Source organism: Oncorhynchus gorbuscha, linkage group LG12 (assembly GCF_021184085.1).
Source record: "Oncorhynchus gorbuscha isolate QuinsamMale2020 ecotype Even-year linkage group LG12, OgorEven_v1.0, whole genome shotgun sequence".
In the NCBI taxonomy this organism is placed as follows: Eukaryota; Metazoa; Chordata; class Actinopteri; order Salmoniformes; family Salmonidae; genus Oncorhynchus; species Oncorhynchus gorbuscha.
The window spans coordinates 76,006,477-76,029,450 of record NC_060184.1 but is presented as its reverse complement, the minus strand read 5'-3'; the positions used below and the strand labels follow the sequence as shown (position 1 = coordinate 76,029,450).

At 45.8% G+C, this 22,974-nt stretch overlaps 1 protein-coding gene across 1 annotated transcript in view; it reads left to right on the top strand.

The window, feature by feature from the left end:
• Positions 1–22,974, top strand: part of LOC123990428 (potassium voltage-gated channel subfamily H member 2-like) — a 342,223-nt gene that overhangs the window by 312,091 nt on the left and 7,158 nt on the right. Inside the window, exons 7-15 of the mRNA XM_046290973.1 lie at positions 8,606–9,028; positions 10,923–11,313; positions 13,482–13,532; positions 14,092–14,243; positions 16,096–16,348; positions 17,444–17,637; positions 17,869–17,971; positions 18,163–18,465; positions 19,937–20,114. Of these exons, the coding sequence (XP_046146929.1) occupies positions 8,606–9,028; positions 10,923–11,313; positions 13,482–13,532; positions 14,092–14,243; positions 16,096–16,348; positions 17,444–17,637; positions 17,869–17,971; positions 18,163–18,465; positions 19,937–20,114 (2,048 nt within the window). The remainder of the gene's footprint in view (positions 1–8,605; positions 9,029–10,922; positions 11,314–13,481; positions 13,533–14,091; positions 14,244–16,095; positions 16,349–17,443; positions 17,638–17,868; positions 17,972–18,162; positions 18,466–19,936; positions 20,115–22,974) is intronic.

Here is a 22,974-nt window from a genome sequence, read left to right as displayed (position 1 = left end):
AGCATCACTGTGATGGCAGTCCATCTAGCATCACTGATGGCAGTCCATCTAGCATCACTGATGGCAGTCCATCTAGCATCACTGATGGCAGTCCATCTAGCATCACTGTGATGGCAGTCCATCTAGCATCACTGATGGCAGTCCATCTAGCATCACTGATGGCAGTCCATCTAGCATCACTGTGATGGCAGTCCATTTAGCGTCACGGTGACCATCACTGTTTGACCTCACACAGCGTTAAATTGGTTCGTGCTGGTTGCTGACGGGTTATTTATTTCTGACACGTTCCCTTGGCTTTAGCTCTCATCCACATTCATCACTGGGAGACTGACCAGGCAAAGTCAATGTCTTTCAATATGCCGCTGTGAGTTTGTCACACACACACACAGACTGACGCACACTGACACACACACATACACAGTGACACACACACACGACACACACACACACACAAACACACACTGACACACAAACACACACTGACACACAAACACACACTACACACAAACACATACACACAAACACACACTGACACACAAACACACACTGACACACACACACACAGACTGACGCACACACACACAGACTGACGCACACTGACACACACACAGACACACACACGCACACACACAACACACACAGACACACACACACACACACACACACGCACACACACACACACACACGTACACACACACACATACACAGACACACACACACTGGCACACACTGACACACAAACTCCCACACACACAACTGACACCACACACACACACAAACTCCCACACACACACACACACACACACACACACACACACACACACACACACACACACACATGCATTGACACACAAACTCCCACACACACACACGGACACACACACACACTGACACACACACACAAACACACACACACACACACACATACAGTACAAACACACTGACACACAAACATACTGATACACACACATTGACACACACACTGAAACACACACTCTGCACTAAGAGGCTACTTTAAAAGTTGGATTGAAAATACTGTGTCTTTAGGCCAGTGTTGAGTCTAATGTAAACCAATTGACGAAGACTATAAATACCACATTCAGGACACCGAAAGCTCTCTCCAATTCTCTTGAGGCTTTGGCAAATCTCTTGCTTGTCTGCTCTCAATGTAATTATTTTAGTAATTGTTTTAGCATCTACCCAAGGCTCCCTGCCAAATTGATTAGAATGGGGGAAATGGAATTAGCCCAAAATGCTAATTCAAATCAATACTTATAAACAGATGGACTGGCATGTCCCGTATCCTCAGTATTCAAATCCTGCTGCAGTGCTCCTCGTTTATGTTCACGCTCTCTTCCTGAGAGACGAAAATGGAATCCTTATTGTTTGAGAGGGTCGTGAATGTATGCCACCGTGACATTAGGAATGTGACCTCAAAGAGGTGACATTGCACTGCTTGTACCGAATCAATTCCCTCTTGCTTGTACCTTCCTGACCTGGTACCCTCCATTGATAGACACTGCTAGCCCTTTCCAGGGCCAAACTGCCAGCCAGTGAGAGAGATGACGAGCCAGAGTCATGAAGGTAATGAACAACATGCAGGGGCTGAGTAAATTAAGGCAGAGCAGAGCTGGTCGAACAGGGGACCAGTCTTTTCATCATATCTACAGATGTACTATCTTACACTGTTTTCCAACTGCTTACACACGTTTGCAAAACGGTCTCCATTTCCCAAAACTGCATGCACAAAATGCCTCTCATCTCCTTCACTGTGTTCAAAATGCCATAAACACATGTCAAAATGAAGCATTTGCATCAAATGGCAAACACTGCTTTCATAATAGTACATTTTTGGATATACCATGTAAACACTGTTGTTCTAAATCTAAAGCTCTTTGGTCTTTCATAGGCTTATATCTACATTTCAATACAATGTTCTACAGTGAAAGTAATCTGCTGAGAGGGGTAAACACATACACTGTAAACACCAATGCAATGTAGAAACAGAACATATTTATTAGGCCAAACATTACTTTTGTATACAGTAGCACACAACAAAACCATAAACATATGTAAACCAAAAGTATATTCTTTAGAATAGGGTAAAGAACACAATTGTGTGTGTGGGGTCCCGGGGGGGGCAGTCATGGAGGGAAGTATCTCCTAGCATGGCGTATCCAACCTTGGACAGAGGCAACCTCTATGTCCCCACATGGAGGGAAGTATCTCCTAGCATGGCGTATCCAACCTTGGACAGAGGCAACCTCTATGTCCCCACATGGAGGGAAGTATCTCCTAGCATGGCGTATCCAACCTTGGACAGAGGCAACCGCTATGTCCCCACATGGAGGGAAGTATGTCCTAGCATGGCGTATCCAACCTTGGACAGAGGCAACCTCTATGTCCCCACATGGAGGGAAGTATGTCCTAGCATGGCGTATCCAACCTTGGACAGAGGCAACCTCTATGTCCCCACATGGAGGGAAGTATCTCCTAGCATGGCGTATCCAACCTTGGACAGAAGCAACCTCAGAGGCAACCCTATGTCCCCACATGGAGGGAAGTATCTCCAACCCCTAGCATGGAGGGAAGTATCGTATCCAACCTTGGACAGAGGCAACCTCTATGTCCCCACATGGAGGGAAGTATCTCCTAGCATGGCGTATCCAACCTTGGACAGAGGCAACCTCTATGTCCCCACATGGAGGGAAGTATCTCCTAGCATGGCGTATCCAACCTTGGACAGAGGCAACCTCTATGTCCCCACATGGAGGGAAGTATCTCCTAGCATGGCGTATCCAACCTTGGACAGAGGCAACCTCTATGTCCCCACATGGAGGGAAGTATCTCCTAGCATGGCGTATCCAACCTTGGACAGAGGCAACCTCTATGTCCCCACATGGAGGGAAGTATCTCCTAGCATGGCGTATCCAACCTTGGACAGAGGCAACCTCTATGTCCCCACATGGAGGGAAGTATCTCCTAGCATGGCGTATCCAACCTTGGACAGAGGCAACCTCTATGTCCCCACATGCGTCCTCCATTGCCTGGAGAAGCGGCATGCGGGCATAGGGTTGGTGATCATACACTTTCCAGCGCCAGGCTGAGAACAATTCCTCTGGGATTTAGAAAAGGTGAATATGGGGGTAGGTACAAAACTACACATTGTGGATGGGTGGCAAACCAGTTTTGGACCAGAACAGCCCGGTGAAAACTAACATTGTCCCATAAAACCACAAATCTAGCAGGCTCCTGTTCTGGATCAGGGACAAACATTGTGTAAATTGTATCCAGAAAAGTGAGCATATGGCTGGTGTTGTACGGACCCAGTGTGGCATTATGATGGAGGACCCCGTTTTGAGTGATGGCAGCACACATAGTTATATTACCCCCACGCTGTCCAGGGACATTGGGAATTGCCCTCTATTACATTTCTTCTGCAGCGCCTGGTTTTGGTGAGTTTGAAGCCAACCTCATCCACATAAATAAATTCATGGTGGATTACATGGGCATCCAGCTCCAATACTCTCTGTAACAGACAAAAGGATATACAGATGAGTAAATATGGTATGTCTGAAGTACTGGAAGTAGTGTTGCATACATAACTCTACAAAGTCATGTCGCATATTCTTGACTCAGTCAGAATTTCTCTCAAATGGCACCTTGTAAAGTTGTTTCATCGTCACTCGGTGCCGTTGGGGGATGCGTTGTGTGGTCGACAGGCTGACAGCATTGATGTTGTTAAATATGGTGTCAATATTCAAGATATGCTCTCTTATCTCTCTAATCCTTATTGCATTGTTGGCCAAAACCATATTTAAAATTGCAGTATCTTGTACATCTGTAAACAAGCGTCCTCGTCCTCCATGATGTCTTTGCCTTTCCACTCTGTACAGAATTCAAACACAGTACGTCTTCAGCATAGGAACTCTAAACAATGTACAAAAACATGTAGTACAGCATGATAACCAACCTCATTCATTCAATGCAGTGCAGTGAATGGATGGCTTAGAGTTAAATGTTTATGCAATATTATGCAGTCATACGTATTTTACAGTACATTACTGTAATGCTAAAATAGTCATTAGATAGTTGCATACCTGTTCTCATTTCTGAAGGTTCGAATAATGGACGCCACTGTAAATCGACTCAAGTTGGGCTGGACTCTCAGTCCAGCCTCTCTCATGGTCAAACCGTGGTTGATCACATGATGAACAAGTGTTGCCCTAATCTCATCAGCGATGGCTCTCCTTCCTTCTCTTCTTTTCCCTCATCCTCTTCTTCCTCTTCCTCTCCCTCCTACTCCTCTTGCTCTCTGTCCATTGTTGGCATCCATTGTTCAAAACAGGTCATCTGACCTTTGACCTATTTATAGGCCTATACTACAGTAAAGCAGTGATTGGTTAGTGATCAGTTAAGCTATTAGTGTTTGCACATGTGAGGAGTGTGTGTGTGACCTGGTGAATAAGTGTAGCATTTTGATTGGTTGTGTTTGGAAAGGAAAGCAAGTCACTTCCTGTTAGATTTTTGTGTTTTCGGTAAAGAATTGTGTGTAGTGTTTTGAAAAAATTTTTTATGCAACTTTGACAACTGAGTCAAAGGCTGAGAAATAGCTTATGGTTTTAGATATTTGGTGTGTAGTTTTGCACTTTGATTGAGAGTTTTCAAAAATCGTGATGACATGAAAATATTTTGTGTGTAAGCAGTTGGAAAAAAAATGTAATTTGATCAGTTTCTCACTGCAGGAATATAATCCTGCAGCAAAAGGACATTTGAATTATTAGATGGACTATAATTCATGGACATTTTTGTAGAAATGTATAGATTTTTTGTCGGGATAAATCAAGTCTGAAATTTTAAAGTGGAAATAGAATACACAACAATTTGCATTTCCTGCTGCGTAGGAAAAATGTATGCGATAGCAGAGTGATCAAATTCTGATATAACATCTGTACTGACAACTGCAGAAACCTTACAACAAAGTTACATTACAGAAGTGCTGTAGTACTCAAGTGTCGATTTTATGATATATGCGAAATGTAGACACCAGCACTTGTTGTTTTCCTCTGCATGTTATTACTTTACAAAGCTGCTTGACATCACTATACATAAACTGTATAACCCAACACTGAACTGTGTAACCCAATAGATCCTTCGGGATGGGACGCCGAGAAGGGCACGACACTGAACTGTGTGTGTGTGTGTGTGTGTGTGTGTGTGTGTGTGTGTGTGTGTGTGTGTGTGTGTGTGTGTGTGTGTGTGTGTGTGTGTGTGTGTGTGTGTCTGTCTGTCTGTCTGTCTGTCTGTCTGTCTGTCTGTCTGTCTGTCTGTCTGTCTGTCTGTCTGTCTGTCTGTCTGTCTGTCTGTCTGTCTGTCTGTCTGTCTGTCTGTCTGTCTGTCTGTCTGTCTGTCTGTCTGTCTGTCTGTCTGTCTGTCTGTCTGTCTGTCTGTGGTTTTGAACTCGTTTACCTCATGTTTTTTTCTATTGACTATGTTGTTTCCCAATGTCTGCCTCCTCCCCCAGAAATGACGGACAGGCAGCAAAGTTGCCAAAAGTTGATTTGATTTGCCCTTCTCAGTGACAAACGATACCATCTACCCTAACATGATAGATAACCCCCAGTGTCTGTCAAGCTCAGGAACATGACTGAGCTCCATAGCGAAGGGCCAACACACCTTGAATTATAGACATCTAATTCACACACACTGACACCTGCCCTCTGCGCTACCTGCAGTCTAGCACCGCACCTGCCTGGCCTGAACACCTGCAGTGCGACCTACCAGGGATTCAGGTCCTCCCCTTGTGCGCCCTCCACCCTCCCACCCCCCTTTTGTCACACTTCAGCTGGAAACACCACCCCTGTATGAGCGAGAGGAGCATTCTGGGAGCAGGTGAACTACAGTAGCCCGAGGTAACAGAGGAGCATTCTGGGAGCAGGTGAACTACAGTAGCCTGAGGTAACATAATTACGCCATAGATACTGTTTAAAGTGGAACGAGAACACAATGTCTTTTCACAGGCCTTTTGCAGGTGTCAACCTTGTATCTACAAAGATGTTTTTCTTATATATATAGCTTTATATATCGTTTTTTACAGATAAAGAGAAAGGATGGAAGTGGGGAAAGATAGAGGTTGTGTCAAATAGTAATAAGCTGGATTTGAACCTACATCGACACGTATACATGTATGCCAGAGGCTGAGGTATTACCGCTACACCAGTCAGGCCCTGAGAGAGAATTCAACACATTATGCCGGTTGTGTGATTTCATCAAATCAAAGTTAATTTGTCACGTGCACCGAATACATCAGCGCAGTCCAAGGCACCCCAAATGGTGAATAGCAGAGTCCCTGCCCATCTCCTGAAAACATCTAAACCCCAACCTCTACTTTTGTTATTGTTTTTTATCACTTAATAAATAAAATAAATAAAATAAAAAATGTATATGTCACATGCGCCGAATACAACAAGTGTAGACTTTATCGTGAAATGCTTTACAGACAAGCCCTTAACCAACAGTGCAGTTCAAGAAGAAGAAAATATTTACCAAGTAGACTAAAACAAAGACTAATAATAAAAGTAACACAATAAGAATAACGAGGCTATAAACAGGAGGCACCGGTACCTAGTCTGTGTGCGGTGGTACAGGCTAGTTGAGGTAATCTGTACATGTAGGTGGGGGCAAAGTGACTAGGTAACAAACAAACAGTGAGCGTGCAAAAGGGAGGGGGGTGTCAATGTAAATTGTCCGGTGGCGTTTTTATGAATTGTTCAGCAATCTTATGGCTGGTGGGTAGCACCTGTTGAGGAGCCTTTTGGTCCTAGACTTGGCGCTCCGGTACCGCTTGCCGTGCGGTAACACAAAAAACTCTGATACCGCCTATTATATCCTGGATGGCAGGAAGCTTGGCCCCGGTGACATATTGGGCCGTTCGCATGACCCTCTGTAGAAACTTATGGTCAGATGCCGAGCAGTTGTCATACCAGGCGGTGATGCAACCGGTCAGGACGCTCTCGATTGTGCAGCTGTAGAACCTGTTGAGTATCTTGGGACCCATGCCAAATATTTTCAGTCTCCTGAGGGGGAAAAGGTTTTGTTGTCTCCTCTTCACGACTGTTTTGGTATGTTTGGACCAGGATAGTCCGTCGGTGATGTGGACACCAAAGAACTTGAAACTCTCAACCCGCTCCACTATATTCCTGTCGATGTTAATGTGGACCTGTTTGGTATGCCTTTTCCTGGAGTCCATGATCAGCTCCTTAGTCTTTCTCACATTGAGAGACAGGTTTTTGTCCTTGCACCACACTGCCAGTTCTCTGATCTCCTCCCAATAGGCAGTCTCATCGTTGTCGGTGATCAGGCCTACCACTGTTGTGTCGTCAGCAAACTTAATGATGGTGTTGGATTCGTGTTTGGCCACACAGTCGTGGGTTAACAGGGAATACAGGAGGGGACTAAGTACACACCCCTGAGCATTCTCACATAGGTGTTTGTTTTGTCCTGGTGAGAAAGGACAGTGTGGAGTGCGATTGAGATTGCATCATCTATGGATCTGTTGGGGCGGTATGCAAATTGGAGTGGGTCTAGGGTGTCCGGGGAGGATCCTGTTGATGACCAGCCTTTCGAAGCACTTCATGGCTACCAACGTGAGTGATACCAACGGTAATCATTTAGACAGGTTACCTTCGCTTCCTTGGGCACAGGGACTATGGTGGGCTGTTTGAAACATGTAGGTATTACAGACTCGGTCAGGGAGATTTTGAAAATGTCAGTGAAAACACTTGCCTGTTGGGCCGTGCATGCTTTGACTACACCTTCTGGTGATCTGTCTGGCCCAGAGGCTTTGTGAATGTTGACCTGTTTAAAGGTTTTGTTCATATCGGCTACCGAGAGCGTTATCACACAGTCATCCAGAACTGCTGGTGCTCTAGTGCATGCTTCAGTGTTGCTTGCCTCGAAGCGAGCATAAAAGGCATTTAGCTCAAATGGTGGGCTCGCATCACTGGGCAGCTCGCGTCTGGGTTTCCCTTTGCAGTCCGTAATAGTTTTCAAGCCCTGCCACATTTGACGAGCGTCAAAGCCGGTGTAGTGGGATTCAATCTAAATCCCTTATTGATGCTTTGCTTGTTTAATGGTTCGTCTGAGGGCATAGCGGGATTTCGTATAAGCGTCCGGATTAGTCTCCCACTCCTTGAAAGCATCAGTTCTAGACTTTAGCTCGATGCGGATGTTGCCTGTAATCCATGGCTTCTGGTTGAGGAAAAAAAATGGCTTACTACGAATGTGTTATGTGGTTGTGCCACCTAGCTATCTTAAGATGAATGCACTAACTTTAAATCGCTCAAATGTAAATGTAAGGTTTTGGGGAACTTTCATCTTGTCCTTCCCTGCCCGAATCCCATCCTTCTCTTTCCCTGTCTCTCTGTCTCTCTGTCTCTTTGTCTTTCTCTTGCGCTCTCTCTCTCTCTCTCTCTCTCTCTCTCTCTCTCTCTCTCTCTCTCTCTCTCTCTCTCTCTCTCTCTCTCTCTCTCTCTGTATAACGCTATCATATTGATCCAACTACCAGATCAGAATGGCTAAACCCTCTCCCTATCTCCCCCGCCAGGTGCTGTCACTGGGTGCCGACGTCCTCCCAGAGTACAAGCTCCAGGCACCTCGTATCCACAAGTGGACCGTCCTCCACTACAGCCCCTTCAAGGCGGTGTGGGACTGGCTCATCCTGCTGCTGGTCATCTACACGGCCATCTTGACCCCTTACTCCGCCGCCTTCCTACTCCACGACCAGGAAGAGGCAGCCATGTTGAACTGTGGCTACTCGTGCTCGCCACTCAACGTGGTCGACCTCATCGTGGACATCATGTTCATCGTGGACATCGTCATCAACTTCAGGACGACATACGTCAACACTAACGACGAGGTGGTCAGCGCCCCGCTGAGGATAGCGATCCACTACTTCAAGGGCTGGTTCCTCATCGACATGGTGGCGGCCATCCCCTTCGACCTGCTCATCTACCGCAGCGGAGAGGAGGTGAGGAATTGGGGATAGGGAAGTGCATTGTGGGTAATCAAGTTTTGTGAGGACAACCTGTGTTGGAATGCATCTTAAGTTACGGGGATTGTCAGATATGAATCTTGGTTTTAAAGGTTTGATTTCGTATTTAAGGGTGGTTAGATATATTGACCTGTAGATAACCACAAATAATGAAAGCTATTTGCAATTAGCTTTTGGGACCTCCAAAATAAAAACTCCCTTCAATTACTCCATTATTAATGGACCTCCAATGAACTACAAGTCAGGGATATCCCCACAAAGGCTCCGGAGCAGAAAAACAACTATGAAAGTTTGTACTGTCAACCTTCTTGACAATGTTTAATTAATTGAACCTCAAGTGGCCAGTGAGCCAAGGAAGTGGACATTCCCCGCAGCAGAGGACTATCATTTATTGTGAAGTGAGGAACTAGGCTTTCTGCCAAGCAGGGATGTAATCGGGTCCTTGTTAATTTGCTGTATAGACGTGGTGGGGGCTCCTCAAGACAAGTATAATGGGTGGGAATAACAGAACCAACCAACAGCACAGTAAATCATGGGGAGGGTTCATGGGAAGATCTCCGCTAGTACAGACCACGGTCTCAGTGCTGCTGAGGGGATCCGGTACAAGTGTAGGGCAGAGGATGGTCCACAGCACATTTGATAAATTTCACTAATGTAATTTATCCTGAACGGACAATAAAGCAATTTTAACTTTGAACTGACCTCCAGACTCAGTAGCCTCGGTTTTTCTAATGACTGCCTTGCCTGGTTCACCAACTACTTTGCAGACAGAGTTCAGTGTGTCAAATCGGAGGGCATGTTGTCCGGTCCTCTGGCAGTCTCAATGGGGGTACCACAGGGTTCAATTCTCAGGCCGACTCTTTTCTCTGTATATATCAATGATGTTGCTCTTGCTGCGGGCGATTCCCTGATCCACCTATACGCAGACGACACCATTCTGTATACTTCTTGCCCTTCCTTGGACACTGTGCTATTTAACCTCCAAACGAGCTTCAATGCCATACAACACTCCTTCCGTGGCCTCCAACTGCTCTTAAACGCTAGAAAAACCAAATGCATGCTTTTCAACCGTTCGCTGCCTGCACCCGTACGCACGACTAGCATCACCAGCCTGGATGATTCCGACCTAGAATATGTGGACATCTATAAGTACCTAGGTGTCTGGCTAGACTGCAAACTCTACTACCAGACTCATATCAAACATCGGCAATCCGAAATCAAATCTAGAGTCGGCTTTCTATTTCACAGCAAAGCCTCCTTCACTCGCGCCACCAAACCTACCCTAGTAAAACTGACTATCCTACCGATCCTCGACTTCGGCGATGTCATCTACAAAATAGCTTCCAATACTCTACTCAGCAAACTAGATGCAGTTTATCATAGTGCCATCCGTTTTGTTACTAAAGCACCTTATACCACCCACCATTGTGACCTGTATGCTCTTGTCGGCTGGCCCTTGCTACATATTCGTCGCCAGATCCACTGGCTCCAGGTCATCTACAAGTCCATGCTAGGTAAAGCTCCGCCTTATCTCAGTTCACTGGTCACAATGGCAATACCCACCCTATGCTTTATCTTGGCCAGGTCGCAGTTGCAAATGAGAACTTGTTCTCAATTAGTTTAATATAGGTGAAATAAAAAAAATAACAGGGCTATCCAATCTGCAGAAGGCCAGTGTGGGTCCAGGCTTTTGGTCCAGCCAAGCAGTCAGACATCTGATTCAACCAATCGACTAATAATAGTCTTCAATCAAGACTTTAATGAGTTGAATCAGCTTTGTTACGGCTTGTATGGAGCAGAACTCTGCAACACAGGACCTCCCAAGGTAAGATTGGACACTAAACAAACTGTTTCTCCTCTCTCTTGCCAGACGACCACTCTGATTGGCCTGCTGAAGACGGCCCGCCTTCTCCGGCTAGTCCGCGTGGCGAGGAAACTGGACCGCTACTCAGAGTATGGCGCCGCCGTCCTCTTCCTGCTCATGTGCACGTTCGCCCTCATCGCCCACTGGCTGGCGTGCATCTGGTACGCCATCGGCAGCGTGGAGCGCAACGGCAGCATCGGCTGGCTCCACACACTGGGCGAGTCGTTGGGGAAACATTACAACGACACGGTGCGGGGCTCGGGCCCCTCCATAAAGGACAAGTATGTCACAGCCCTCTATTTCACCTTCTCCAGTCTGACCAGCGTGGGCTTTGGCAACGTCTCCCCCAACACCAACTCTGAGAAGATATTCTCCATCTGTGTCATGCTCATAGGATGTAAGTACCACGTTCCCTCGTATGTGCTGGAGGGTAAACTATAAGGGATGGATAAATTCATGCTACTGTGATTTAATTGGTTAACAATAGGATGGTGTCGCATCTGCTTGTATTTACTTGGTTACTTGTTTTGTTGCAGTGTTCGCTGTCTTGGTCTGCTGCTAACAGTTTGAATGAGAATGTGTGATAAAACTGGTTCAGTGTGGTTAAAACTGGTTCAGTGTGGTTAAAACTGGTTCAGTGTGGTTCAAACTGGTTCAGTGTGGTTAAAACTTTTCAGTGTGGTTAAAACTGGTTCAGTGTGGTTAAAACTGGTTCAGTGTTAGAATTAGGATAAGAGGAAGGTAAGGATCATTGTAGGGTGTTATGTCTGTTTTAATATGCCTCACCAAGAAGACCATCCCTCTCAGTTCTGCAGTCAGCAGTGGTCACATTTCAACATGGAGGATCATTATTACAGTGCCTTCGGATTCAGATACATTTACTTTTTTCACATTTTGTTACGTTACAGCTTTATTCTAAAATGTATTACATTTGTTTTTTTTCCTCATTAATCTACACACAATACATAATGACATCACAATAACCCATAATGACATCACGATACCCCATAATAACATCACAATACCCCATAATGACAAAACAAAAACAGGTTTTTAGAATGTGTTTCTAATTTATTCAAAATTAAAAACCGGAAATATAATATTTATATAAGTATTCAGACCTTTTACTCAGTGCTTTGTTGAATCACCTTTGGCAGCGATTACAGCCTTGAGTCTTCTTGGGTATGACGCTACAAGCTTGGCACACCTGTATTTGGGGAGTTTCTCCCATTCTTCTCTGCAGATTTTCTCATGCTCTGTCCGGTTGGATGGGGAGCGTCGCTGCACAGCTAATTTCAGGTCTCTCCAGAGATGTTCGAACAGGTCCGGGCTCTGGCTGGGCCACTCAAGAACATTCAGAGACTTGTACCTCCTGCGTTGTCTTGGCTGTGTGCTTAGTGTCGTTATCCTGTTGGAAGAGGAACCTTCGCCCCAGTCTGAGGTCCTGAGCACTGCTCTGGAGCAGGTTTTCATCAAGGATCTCTCAATACTTTGCCCAGTTCATTTTTCCCTCGATCCTGACTAGTCTCCCAGTCCCTGCCACTGAAAAACATCCCCACAGCAGCATGATGTTGCCACCACCATCCTTCACTGTAGGGATGGTGCCAGGTTCCCTCCAGACGTGATGCTTGACATTCAGGTCAAAGAGTTTAATATTGGTTACAACAGACCAGAGAATCAGGTTTCTCATGGTCTGAGAGTCTTAAGGTGCCTTTTGACAAAACTCGAAGCAAGCTGACATGTGTCTTTTACTGAGGAGTGACTTCCTTCTGGCCACTCTAGTATAAAGGCCTGATTGGTGGAGTTCTGCAGAGATGGTTGTCCTTCTGGAAGGTTGTCCCATCTCCACAGAGTGTACTCTGGAGGGGTACTTCGGGTACTTCAGGGGTACTCCAGGGGTATTTCAGGGGTACTCCAGGGGTACTCCAGGGGTATTTTAGGGGCACTCCAGGGGTATTTCAGGGGTATTTTTGGGGCACTCCAGGGGTATTTCAGGTGTACTCCAGGGGTACTCCAGGGATATTTCAGATGTACTCCAAGTGTACTCCAGGGGTACTCCAGGGGTATTTCAGGTGTACTCCAGGGATATTTCAGATGTACTCCAGGTGTACTCCAGGGGTACTCCAGGGGTATTTCAGGGGTACTCAGGGGTACTTCAGGGGTACTTCAGGGGTACTTCAGGGGTACTCCAGGGGTACTCCAGGGGTATTTCAGGGGTATTTCAGGGGTACTCCAGGGGTATTTCAGGGATATTCCAGGGGTATTTTAGGGGTACTTCAGGGTACTCCAGGTTCCAGGGTATTTCAGGTGTACTCCAGGGTACTCCAGGGGGGATACTCAGGGTAATTCAGTGGAATTCAGGTATCAATTACATCACAGACATGGTTTGACTGCCATGTACCAGGGGCTATTTCAGGTTACTCCATGGGTCCTCCAGGGGTCTGCTCTAGGGGTTTCAGGGGTACTAACTGGTCTGAGATACTATAGGGTTTTTCCCAGGGTGCACTCCAGAGGTATTTCAGGGGTATTCTGGGGCTCCTCAGGGGTAATCATTTATTCCTGCAGCACTGATGTACTCCAGGGGTATTTTTGGTAGGTGTACTCCATCATCCAGGGGTACTTCAGGGGTATTTCAGGTACTTCACACCCAGATGTACTCCAGAGGTACTCCAGGTTCATCCGTTTTCAGGTGATCCCCAGGGGTACCCACTGAGGCTCCAGCGGCTTTCAGGGGTATTTCAGGGGTACGCCTGGGGTACACCAACGGGTATTGATATACTCCAGGGGTCACACCAGGCACTTAACATTCAGCTGGTGGCACAGTAAGAGAGAAAGGAACCACTGATATAATTGGGGAGAACAGGTTTATGGTAACACACACACTGACTCACACACACACACAGACACTCAATTACACAATGGTATCAATTACATCACAGACATGGTTTGATGCCATTCCATTTGCTCCGTTTCAGCCATTACTATGAGCCGTCCTCCTCTGCTCTAGAGCCTGTTTACAACCACTAACTGGTCTGAGATACTATAACGTTTGTTCCCATGGTGCAGTAGAGAGCAGTTGTATTCTGCCGCTCCTCAATAATCATTTATTCCTGCAGCACTGATGTACACCAAATTTTTGGTACACAGACACACACACTGTCACCATCATCCAGAGGTTGTACACTCAAACACACCAGGTACCACACCCAGATGCTACAGGTCCGAGAGTTCATCCGTTTCCATCAGATCCCCAACCCACTGAGGCAGCGGCTGGAGGAGTACTTCCAACACGCCTGGTCCTACACTAACGGCATTGATATGACCGCTGTGAGTCACACACACACTTAAACCCACATACATGCACACTCAAACAGACACAGACACACACACACAGACACACACACACACACACACACACACTCAAACACACACACACTCACACACATACACACAAACACACACACACACTCACACACACACACACACACACACACACACACACACACACACACACACACACACACACTAAACATACACACTCAAAAACACACACAGCACATTGACATCCAAACAGTGCATAGACGTAAAGATATGCATCTCTGTCTCTCTCTCTCTGTCTCTCTCTGCATGAATGCTCTCTAATACTTTCTCTCTCACTGCTGTCTCTGCTCTCTGTCTCACTCACACTCTCTGCATGAATCTCTCTCTCACACACACACGTGCATGAATGCTACGAGTAATACACACACAATGCACACAAACTTTATTTTTTCTGCAGTCTTTTATAGACATTTAATAGTTGATCTAAGAGAGTCTGACCTCTCTCTGTCTGTCTGTCTGTCTGTCTGTCTGTCTGTCTGTCTGTCTGTCTGTCTGTCTGTCTGTCTGTCTGTCTGTCTGTCTGTCTGTCTGTCTGTCTGTCTGTCTGTCTGTCTGTCTGTCTGTCTGTCTGTCTGTCTGTCTGTCCGGCCGTCCGTCCGTCCCTCTCTCTCTTTTTCTCTCTCTCTATCTCTGACTGAGCCTAGACTCTCGACTCTCTATCTGAGCCTAGACTCTCTCCAACACGCTTTAAGTTCCAACTGTAATAAAAATATTATGGAAGTGATTCTTTCGGGAAACAGATTCCCCAACATGAAATTGCAATATTCCGTCTGAATTCCTGTGTGTTTGACTTAATAAATCATTTACAAGATACAGCCAAGTTGCTTGTTTTCTCAACTTCCTCATTATGTTGTGTTGAGAAGCGTATTGGATTAGTAAAATGTTTGCTGACGTGATTATAACGGTGGTCATGATGTAACCCCTCCTCACGTCTGTCTGACTGAATCAGTCATAGCCTCTGTCTTTAAATGATGACCTCATTAGTCTAACTGAGCTGGGTCGGTTGGATAGAGATGGACTAGAGTGGGAGTATTAAGGTTAAAGAAGAGGGGGTGTTTCCAGAAGTTGGTCTGACAGCTTTGTCCCAGAGTCACACAGAAACCTTCCGCTCCTTCATCTGAAATGTGTCTCCTTGTCAGAATGGGGAAATCATTAATAAGGCTTGTAGTATTCATTAAATAAAACATATTTTAAAAGCCTTTACAAGTGAAAGTATATCAGCAGATTGCTGACTAAATATTGCAGTTGTTTTGGGGTAATATTTGCTAGGATGCTACGTATCAGACAACTACATTTTTTACAGAATATGTGTATGTTTGTTATTCAGCAGTGATGTCTCAGTTGGTAGAGTGTGGCTCTTGCAACGCCAGGGTTGTGGGTTTGATTCCCGCAGGGGACAAGTAAGAAATATGTATCCACTCAATACATTCTGTAAGTTGCCCTGGATAAGGGTGTCCTTTAAATATTTAAGTTAGTATCACCCTCTCTCCCCCTCTCCCTCCCCCTTCTCTCCCCCTCCCTCCATCCAATCTCCCCACCACTCCCCACCATTCCCCTTTCTCTCCCCCTCTCTCCCACTCTCTCTCCCCCTCTCTGTCTCCCTCACCCTCCCACTTAAATACTCACTCTCTCTCTCTCTCTCTCTCTTTCTCCCCCTCCTCCTCTCTCCCCTCACCCCCTCCATTCCCCTTTCTCTCCCCCTCTCACCCTCTGTCTCCCTCCCCCTTTCTCTCTCCCTCCCCCACATCTTTCCCTCTCTCTCTGCCTCCCTCCCCCTCCCTACCTCTCTCTCTACCAGGTGTTGAAGGGGTTCCCAGAGTGTCTCCAGGCTGACATATGCCTCCACCTTAACCGTACCCTCCTGGAGAACTGCAAGGCCTTCAAGGGCTCCACGAAGGGCTGTCTGCGGGCCCTGGCCATGAAGTTCAAGACCACCCACGCCCCGCCTGGCGACACCCTGGTGCACGCCGGCGACGTGCTCACCGCCATCTACTTCATCTCCCGTGGCTCCATCGAGATCCTCAGAGGCGACGTGGTGGTGGCCATCTTGGGTGAGGATGATAGACAGGAACTACTGTCAACCCAAATAGAATAGGTTCATGTATCAACCTAAAGGGGAAGGAGTAGAAAACTGAATGTGGCATATACAGACATTGATCCTTCTGTAGCTCAGTTGGTAGAGCATGGCGCTTGTAACGCCAGGGTAGTGGGTTCGATCCCCGGGACCACCCATACGTAGAATGTATGCACACATGACTGTAAGTCGCTTTGGATAAAAGCGTCTGCTAAATGGCATATATTATTATTATTATTATAGATTCAGATGTGTGCCAGGGAACCAAATAAATACAAATGAACCAACAGAGCCATCTACTGGCAGCAATTGGTCCTACTTGTCATATAGCTTCAAGAACTGGGCACTCAAGAAGGGTGAAAGGCTATCTCACTAAACAAACACTAGTACTGTGGACCATTTTAATAATTTCAAATCTTTAGGTTTGCCGTCTGACTTCCCAGTAATATAAAAAAGTAGGACTGTTTATAACATTTGCATTTTTAATATACAGTACCGGTCAAATGTTTGGACACACCTACTCATTCAAGGGCTTTTCTATATTTTTACTATTTTTACTATTTTCTACATTGTAGAATAATGAAGACATACAAATTATGAAATGACACATACGGAATCTTAGTCAACCTTTGCCTTGATGACAGCTTTGCACACTCTTGGCATTCTCTCAACCAGCTTCACCTGGAATGCATTTCCAGCAGTCTTGAAGGAGTTCCCACATATGCTGAGCACTTGTTGGCTGCTTTTCCTTTGCTCTGCGGTCCAACTCATCCCAAACCATCTCAATTGGGTGGAGACCAGGTCATCTGAAGATGCACGTCTCCATCACTTTCCTTCTTGGTCAAACAGCCCTTATACAGCCTGGAGGTGTGTTGGGTCATTGTCCTTTGAAAAGCAAATGATAGTCCCACTAAGCGCAAACCAGGTGGCATGGCGTATCGCTGCAGAATGCTGTGGTAGCCATGCTGGTTAAGTGTGCCTTGAATTCTACATAAATCACAAGTAAGTGTGTCCAGACTTTTGACTGGTACAGTGTGTAAAATACGGTACTATGTCCTCCCGTCTGCCACAGGGAAGAATGACATCTTTGGCGAGCCTATCAACCTGTACGGGCGGGCTGGAAAGTCCAATGCTGATGTGAGAGCGCTGACCTACTGTGACCTCCATAAGATCCACAGAGAGGACGTCCTGGAGGTGTTAGACATGTACCCAGAGTTCTCCGACCACTTCTGGATGAACCTGGAGATCACCTTTGACCTTCGGGATGTGAGTGTGTCTTCTGCCCTGATTGCAAGAACTTTTCCTCATATCTTAAACTTCACAACCATAAAATAAAAAGTATATTCATATATGAATTGATGAATACAAATTAGGGAATTAATGAATTTGTAAGTTATTTCCATTGTGCATTGAGCAGCTATTTTACACATTGATACTATATAAGTCCTTTATCCTCCGTGATGTTTCAAGATGTCTTTGCTTTGTTAATCCCTGCAGGCCAATATGATTCCAGGCTCTCCAGAAAGTGACAACTCAGACTGTGTAGGATTCAACAAACTGCGCAGACGCAAATTATCCTTCCGGCGCCGGACAGAGAAGGGTAACCATCCCTTCCACTCCTTCGTCTCTGTTTATGAGAGCTAATATAACTATCCATTGCTTCTCTCTCTCTCTCTCTCTCTCTCGGTGAAGAGGAAAACCCACTAACCACGCTTAGTCGTAGGTCACAAATCAACTTTTCAGATCCCATCCAGTGTGTCACCATCTCTTCCTTCCTGTTTCTTCTCTCAGACGACGCCGATGCAGGAGAGAATAAAAAGGAGAGATCCAACAAGCCAGTTCAGCGTAGACGGAAGGAGGCGGCCAGTAAGCAGGGGGTGGGGCTTAAGCCAGACTGGGAGGGACCTCGGAGTTCAGTGTCCACCCACTCCAGCAGTGGCGAGGGGGAGGAGTCTGTGGTCACATGCCCCGGCCCTCAGTCAGCTCTGTATGAGATGTCCCCGGCTCAGGCCACCTCTCTGATCTTTAGGGACAATCCAGAGGGGGAGGGGGAGGGGGACCACAAGGGGGGCAACACCTGCAATGCACTCTCAGGTGGGTCTGGGCACACACACACAGACACACAGACACACAGGCACACAGACACACAGACACACAGACAAACAGACAAACATACACACACATACACACACAGACACACAGGCACACACAGACAGACAGACAGACAGACAGACAGACAGACAGACAGACAGACAGACAGACAGACAGACAGACAGACAGACAGACAGACAGACAGACAGACAGACAGACAGACAGACAGACAGACAGACAGACAGACAGACAGACAGGCAGGCAGGCAGGCAAGCAGACATACACACACAGACACACAGACACACACAGACAAACAGACAAACAAACACACACACACACATACAGACAAACAGACACACAGACACACACACAGACAAACAGACACACATACACACACAGACAAACTGCCACACACAGACAAACATACATACACACACACACACAGACACACATACAGACACACACAGGCACACAGACACACATAAACACACAGACAAACATACACACAGACAGACAGACAGACAGACAGACAGACAGACAGACAGACAGACAGACAGACAGACAGACAGACAGACAGACAGACAGACAGACAGACAGACAGACAGACAAAAAGACACACAGACACACACAGACAAACAGACAAACAAACACACACACACAGAAAAACAGACACACAGACACACACACAGACAAACAGACACACATACACACACAGACAAACAGACACACACAGACAAACATACATACACACACAGACACACATACAGACACACACACAGACACACACAGGCACACAGACACACAGACACACAGACACAGACACAGACAAACAGACACATACACAGACAAACAGACACACACAGACAAACAGACACACAGACACACAGACACACACACAGACAAACAGACACACACACAGACAAACAGACACACACACAGACAAACAGACACACCGGCAAACAGACACACACAGACAAACAGACACACAGAGACAAACAGACACACACAGACAAACAGACAGACACACAGACACATACAGACAAACAAACATACATACACAGACACACACACAGACACACACAGACAAACATACACACACACACACAGACACACACACAGACACACACACAGACAAACAGACACACAGACATGGACACAGGGACACACAGACACACAGACACACACATAGACAAAGAGGCACACAGAGAAACAGACACACAGACACACACAAAGAGACACACAGACACACACAGACACACACACAGACAAACAGACACACAGAGAGACAAACATACAGACACACAAACACACACACAAAGACAAACAGACACACAGACACATTTACCGACAAACAGGCACACAGACACACACCGACACACACAGACACACAGACAAACAATATAAAACAATAGAATATGCCTTCATACCCTATTCTCCCCTTTCTCCCCTCTCTCCCTCTCTTCTTCACAAACAGGAGCATTTTCAGGGGTCTCAAACATCTTCAGTTTCTGGGGGGAGAGTCGGGGCAGTCGTGAGTACCAGGAGTTGCCTCGCTGCAGCCTGCCTTCCTCCCCCCCTCTTAACAATATCAGCCGCAGGCAGCGCACCGAGCTGGACAACAGACTGGACCTGCTGCAGCAACAACTCAACAGGTACAGAGACATGTAGGGACAGAGACATGTAGAGACAGAGACATGTAGAGACAGAGACATATAGAGACAGAGACATGAAGGGACAGAGACATGTAGAGACAGAGACATGCAGGGACAGAGACATGTAGAGACAGAGACATGAAGGGACAGAGACATGTAGAGACAGAGACATGCAGGGACAGAGACATGTAGAGACAGAGACATGAAGGGACAGAGACATGGGCACAGGGACAGAGACATGCAGGGACAGAGACATGTAGAGACAGAGACATGAAGGGACAGAGACATGTAGAGACAGAGACATGCAGGGACAGAGACAGAGACATGTAGAGACAGATGGGCAGAGGCAGGACAGGCACACAATGACAGAGACAGGGGCAGGACAGGGGCACAGGGACAGAGAGAGGGGCAGGGACAGGGACAGAGACAGAGACAGGGGCCAGGATTGGGGCACAGGGACAGGGACAGGGGCAAGACAGGGACAGGGACAGGGACAGGGATAGAGACAGGGGCAGGATTTGGGCACAGGGACAGGGACAGGGACAGCAATAAGGGCAGGGGCTGGACGGGGGCACAGGGACAGAGACAGAGACAGGGGCAGGAGTGGGGCACAGGGACAGAGACAGAGACAGGGGCAGGATTGGGGCACAGGGACAGAGACAGGAGCAGAGACAGGGGCAAGACAGAGACAGGGACAGGGACAGAGACAGGAGCAGGGCAGGGACAGGGACAGGGACAGAGACAGGAGCAGGGACAGGGACACGGACAGGGACAGGAGCAGGGACAGGGACAGGGACAGGAGCAGGGACAGGGACAGGGACAGGGACAGGGACAGGAGCAGGGACAGAGACAGAGACAGTGGCAGGAGAGGGGCAGGAACAAGGGCAGGACTGGATGGTTTTACATCTAACCGTTGTTTCAACCTGGTTTACAATTCAGTTATACATCTTACCGTTGTTTCAGCAATGGGGTTGAGATCTGGTGACTGAGACAGCCATGGCATGTGGTTTACGTCATTTTCCTGCTCATCAAACCATTCAGTGACCACCCGTACCCTGTGGATGGGAGCATTGTCATCTTATGGAGACATAGTCCAGCATTTTTATACATGACCCTAAGCATGATGGTACAGCGCATTCGGAAAGTTTTCAGACCCCATAACATTTTGTTATGTTACAGAATTATTCTCAAATGGATCCAATTGTTTTTTAAATCATCAATCTACACACAATAACCCATAATGACATCACAATAACCCATAATGACATCACAATAACCCATAATGGCATCACAATAATCCATAATGACATCACAATAACCCATAATGACATCACAATAACCCATAATGACATCACAATAACCCATAATGACATCACAATAATCCATAATGACATCACAATAACCCATAATGACATCTAAATAACCCATAATGACATCACAATAACCCATAATGACATCACAATAAGCCATAATGACATCACAATAACCCATAATGACATCACAATAACCCATAATGACATCACAATAATCCATAATGACATCACAATAACCCATAATGGCATCACAATAACCCATAATGACATCACAATAACCCATAATGACATCACAATAACCCATAATGAGATCTAAATAACCCATAATGACATCACAATAACCCATAATGACATCACAATAACCCATAATGACGTCACAATAACCCATAATGACATCACAATAACCCATAATGACATCACAATAACCCATAATGACATCACAATAATCCATAATGACATCACAATAACCCATAATGGCATCACAATAACCCATAATGACATCACAATAACCCATAATGACATCACAATAACCCATAATGACATCACAATAACCCATAATGAGATCTAAATAACCCATAATGACATCACAATAACCCATAATGACAAAGCAAAAACAGTTTTTTTTTAAAGTTCAGCAAATTTATTAGAAATAGAAAACTGAAATATCGTAACAAAATGTGGAAAAAGTCAAGGGGTCTGAATACTTTCCAAATGCGCTGTAGGTTAATTGATTAATTAACTCAAGAACCACACCTGTGTGGAAGCACCTGATTTCAATATACACCTACTCAATCGCATGGTGAATGAAGTAAACTACACTGAACAAAAATATAAACACAAGATGTAAAGTGTTGGTCCCATGTTTCATGAGCTGAAATAAAAATATCCCTGAAACGTTCCACACGAATAAAACTTTCCACACGAATAAAACGTTCCACACGAATAAAACTTTCCACACGAATAAAACGCTCCACACGAATAAAACTTTCCACACGAATAAAACGTTCCATACGAATAAAACTTTCCACACGAATAAAACGTTCCATACGAATAAAACGTTCCATACGAATAAAACGTTCCATACGAATAAAACGTTCCATTCGAATAAAACGTTCCATACGAATAAAACGTTCCATACGAATAAAACGTTCCATTCGAATAAAACGTTCCATACGAATAAAACGTTCCATACGAATAAAACGCTCCATACGAATAAAACGTTCCACACGAATAAAACGTTCCATACGAATAAAACGCTCCATACGAATAAAACGTTCCACACAAATAAAACGTTCCATACGAATAAAACGCTCCACACAAATAAAACGTTCCACACGAATAAAACGCTCCACGCGAATAAAACGTTCCATTCGAATAAAATGCTTATTTCTCTAAAATGTGTTTACATCCCTGTTAAAATAATCCATCCACCTGACAGGTGTGGCATATTAAAACGCTGATTAAACAGCATGATCATTACACAGGGGCACCTTGTGCTGGGGACAATCAAAGGCCACAGATATCTCAAGTTTTCAGGGAGCGTTGCC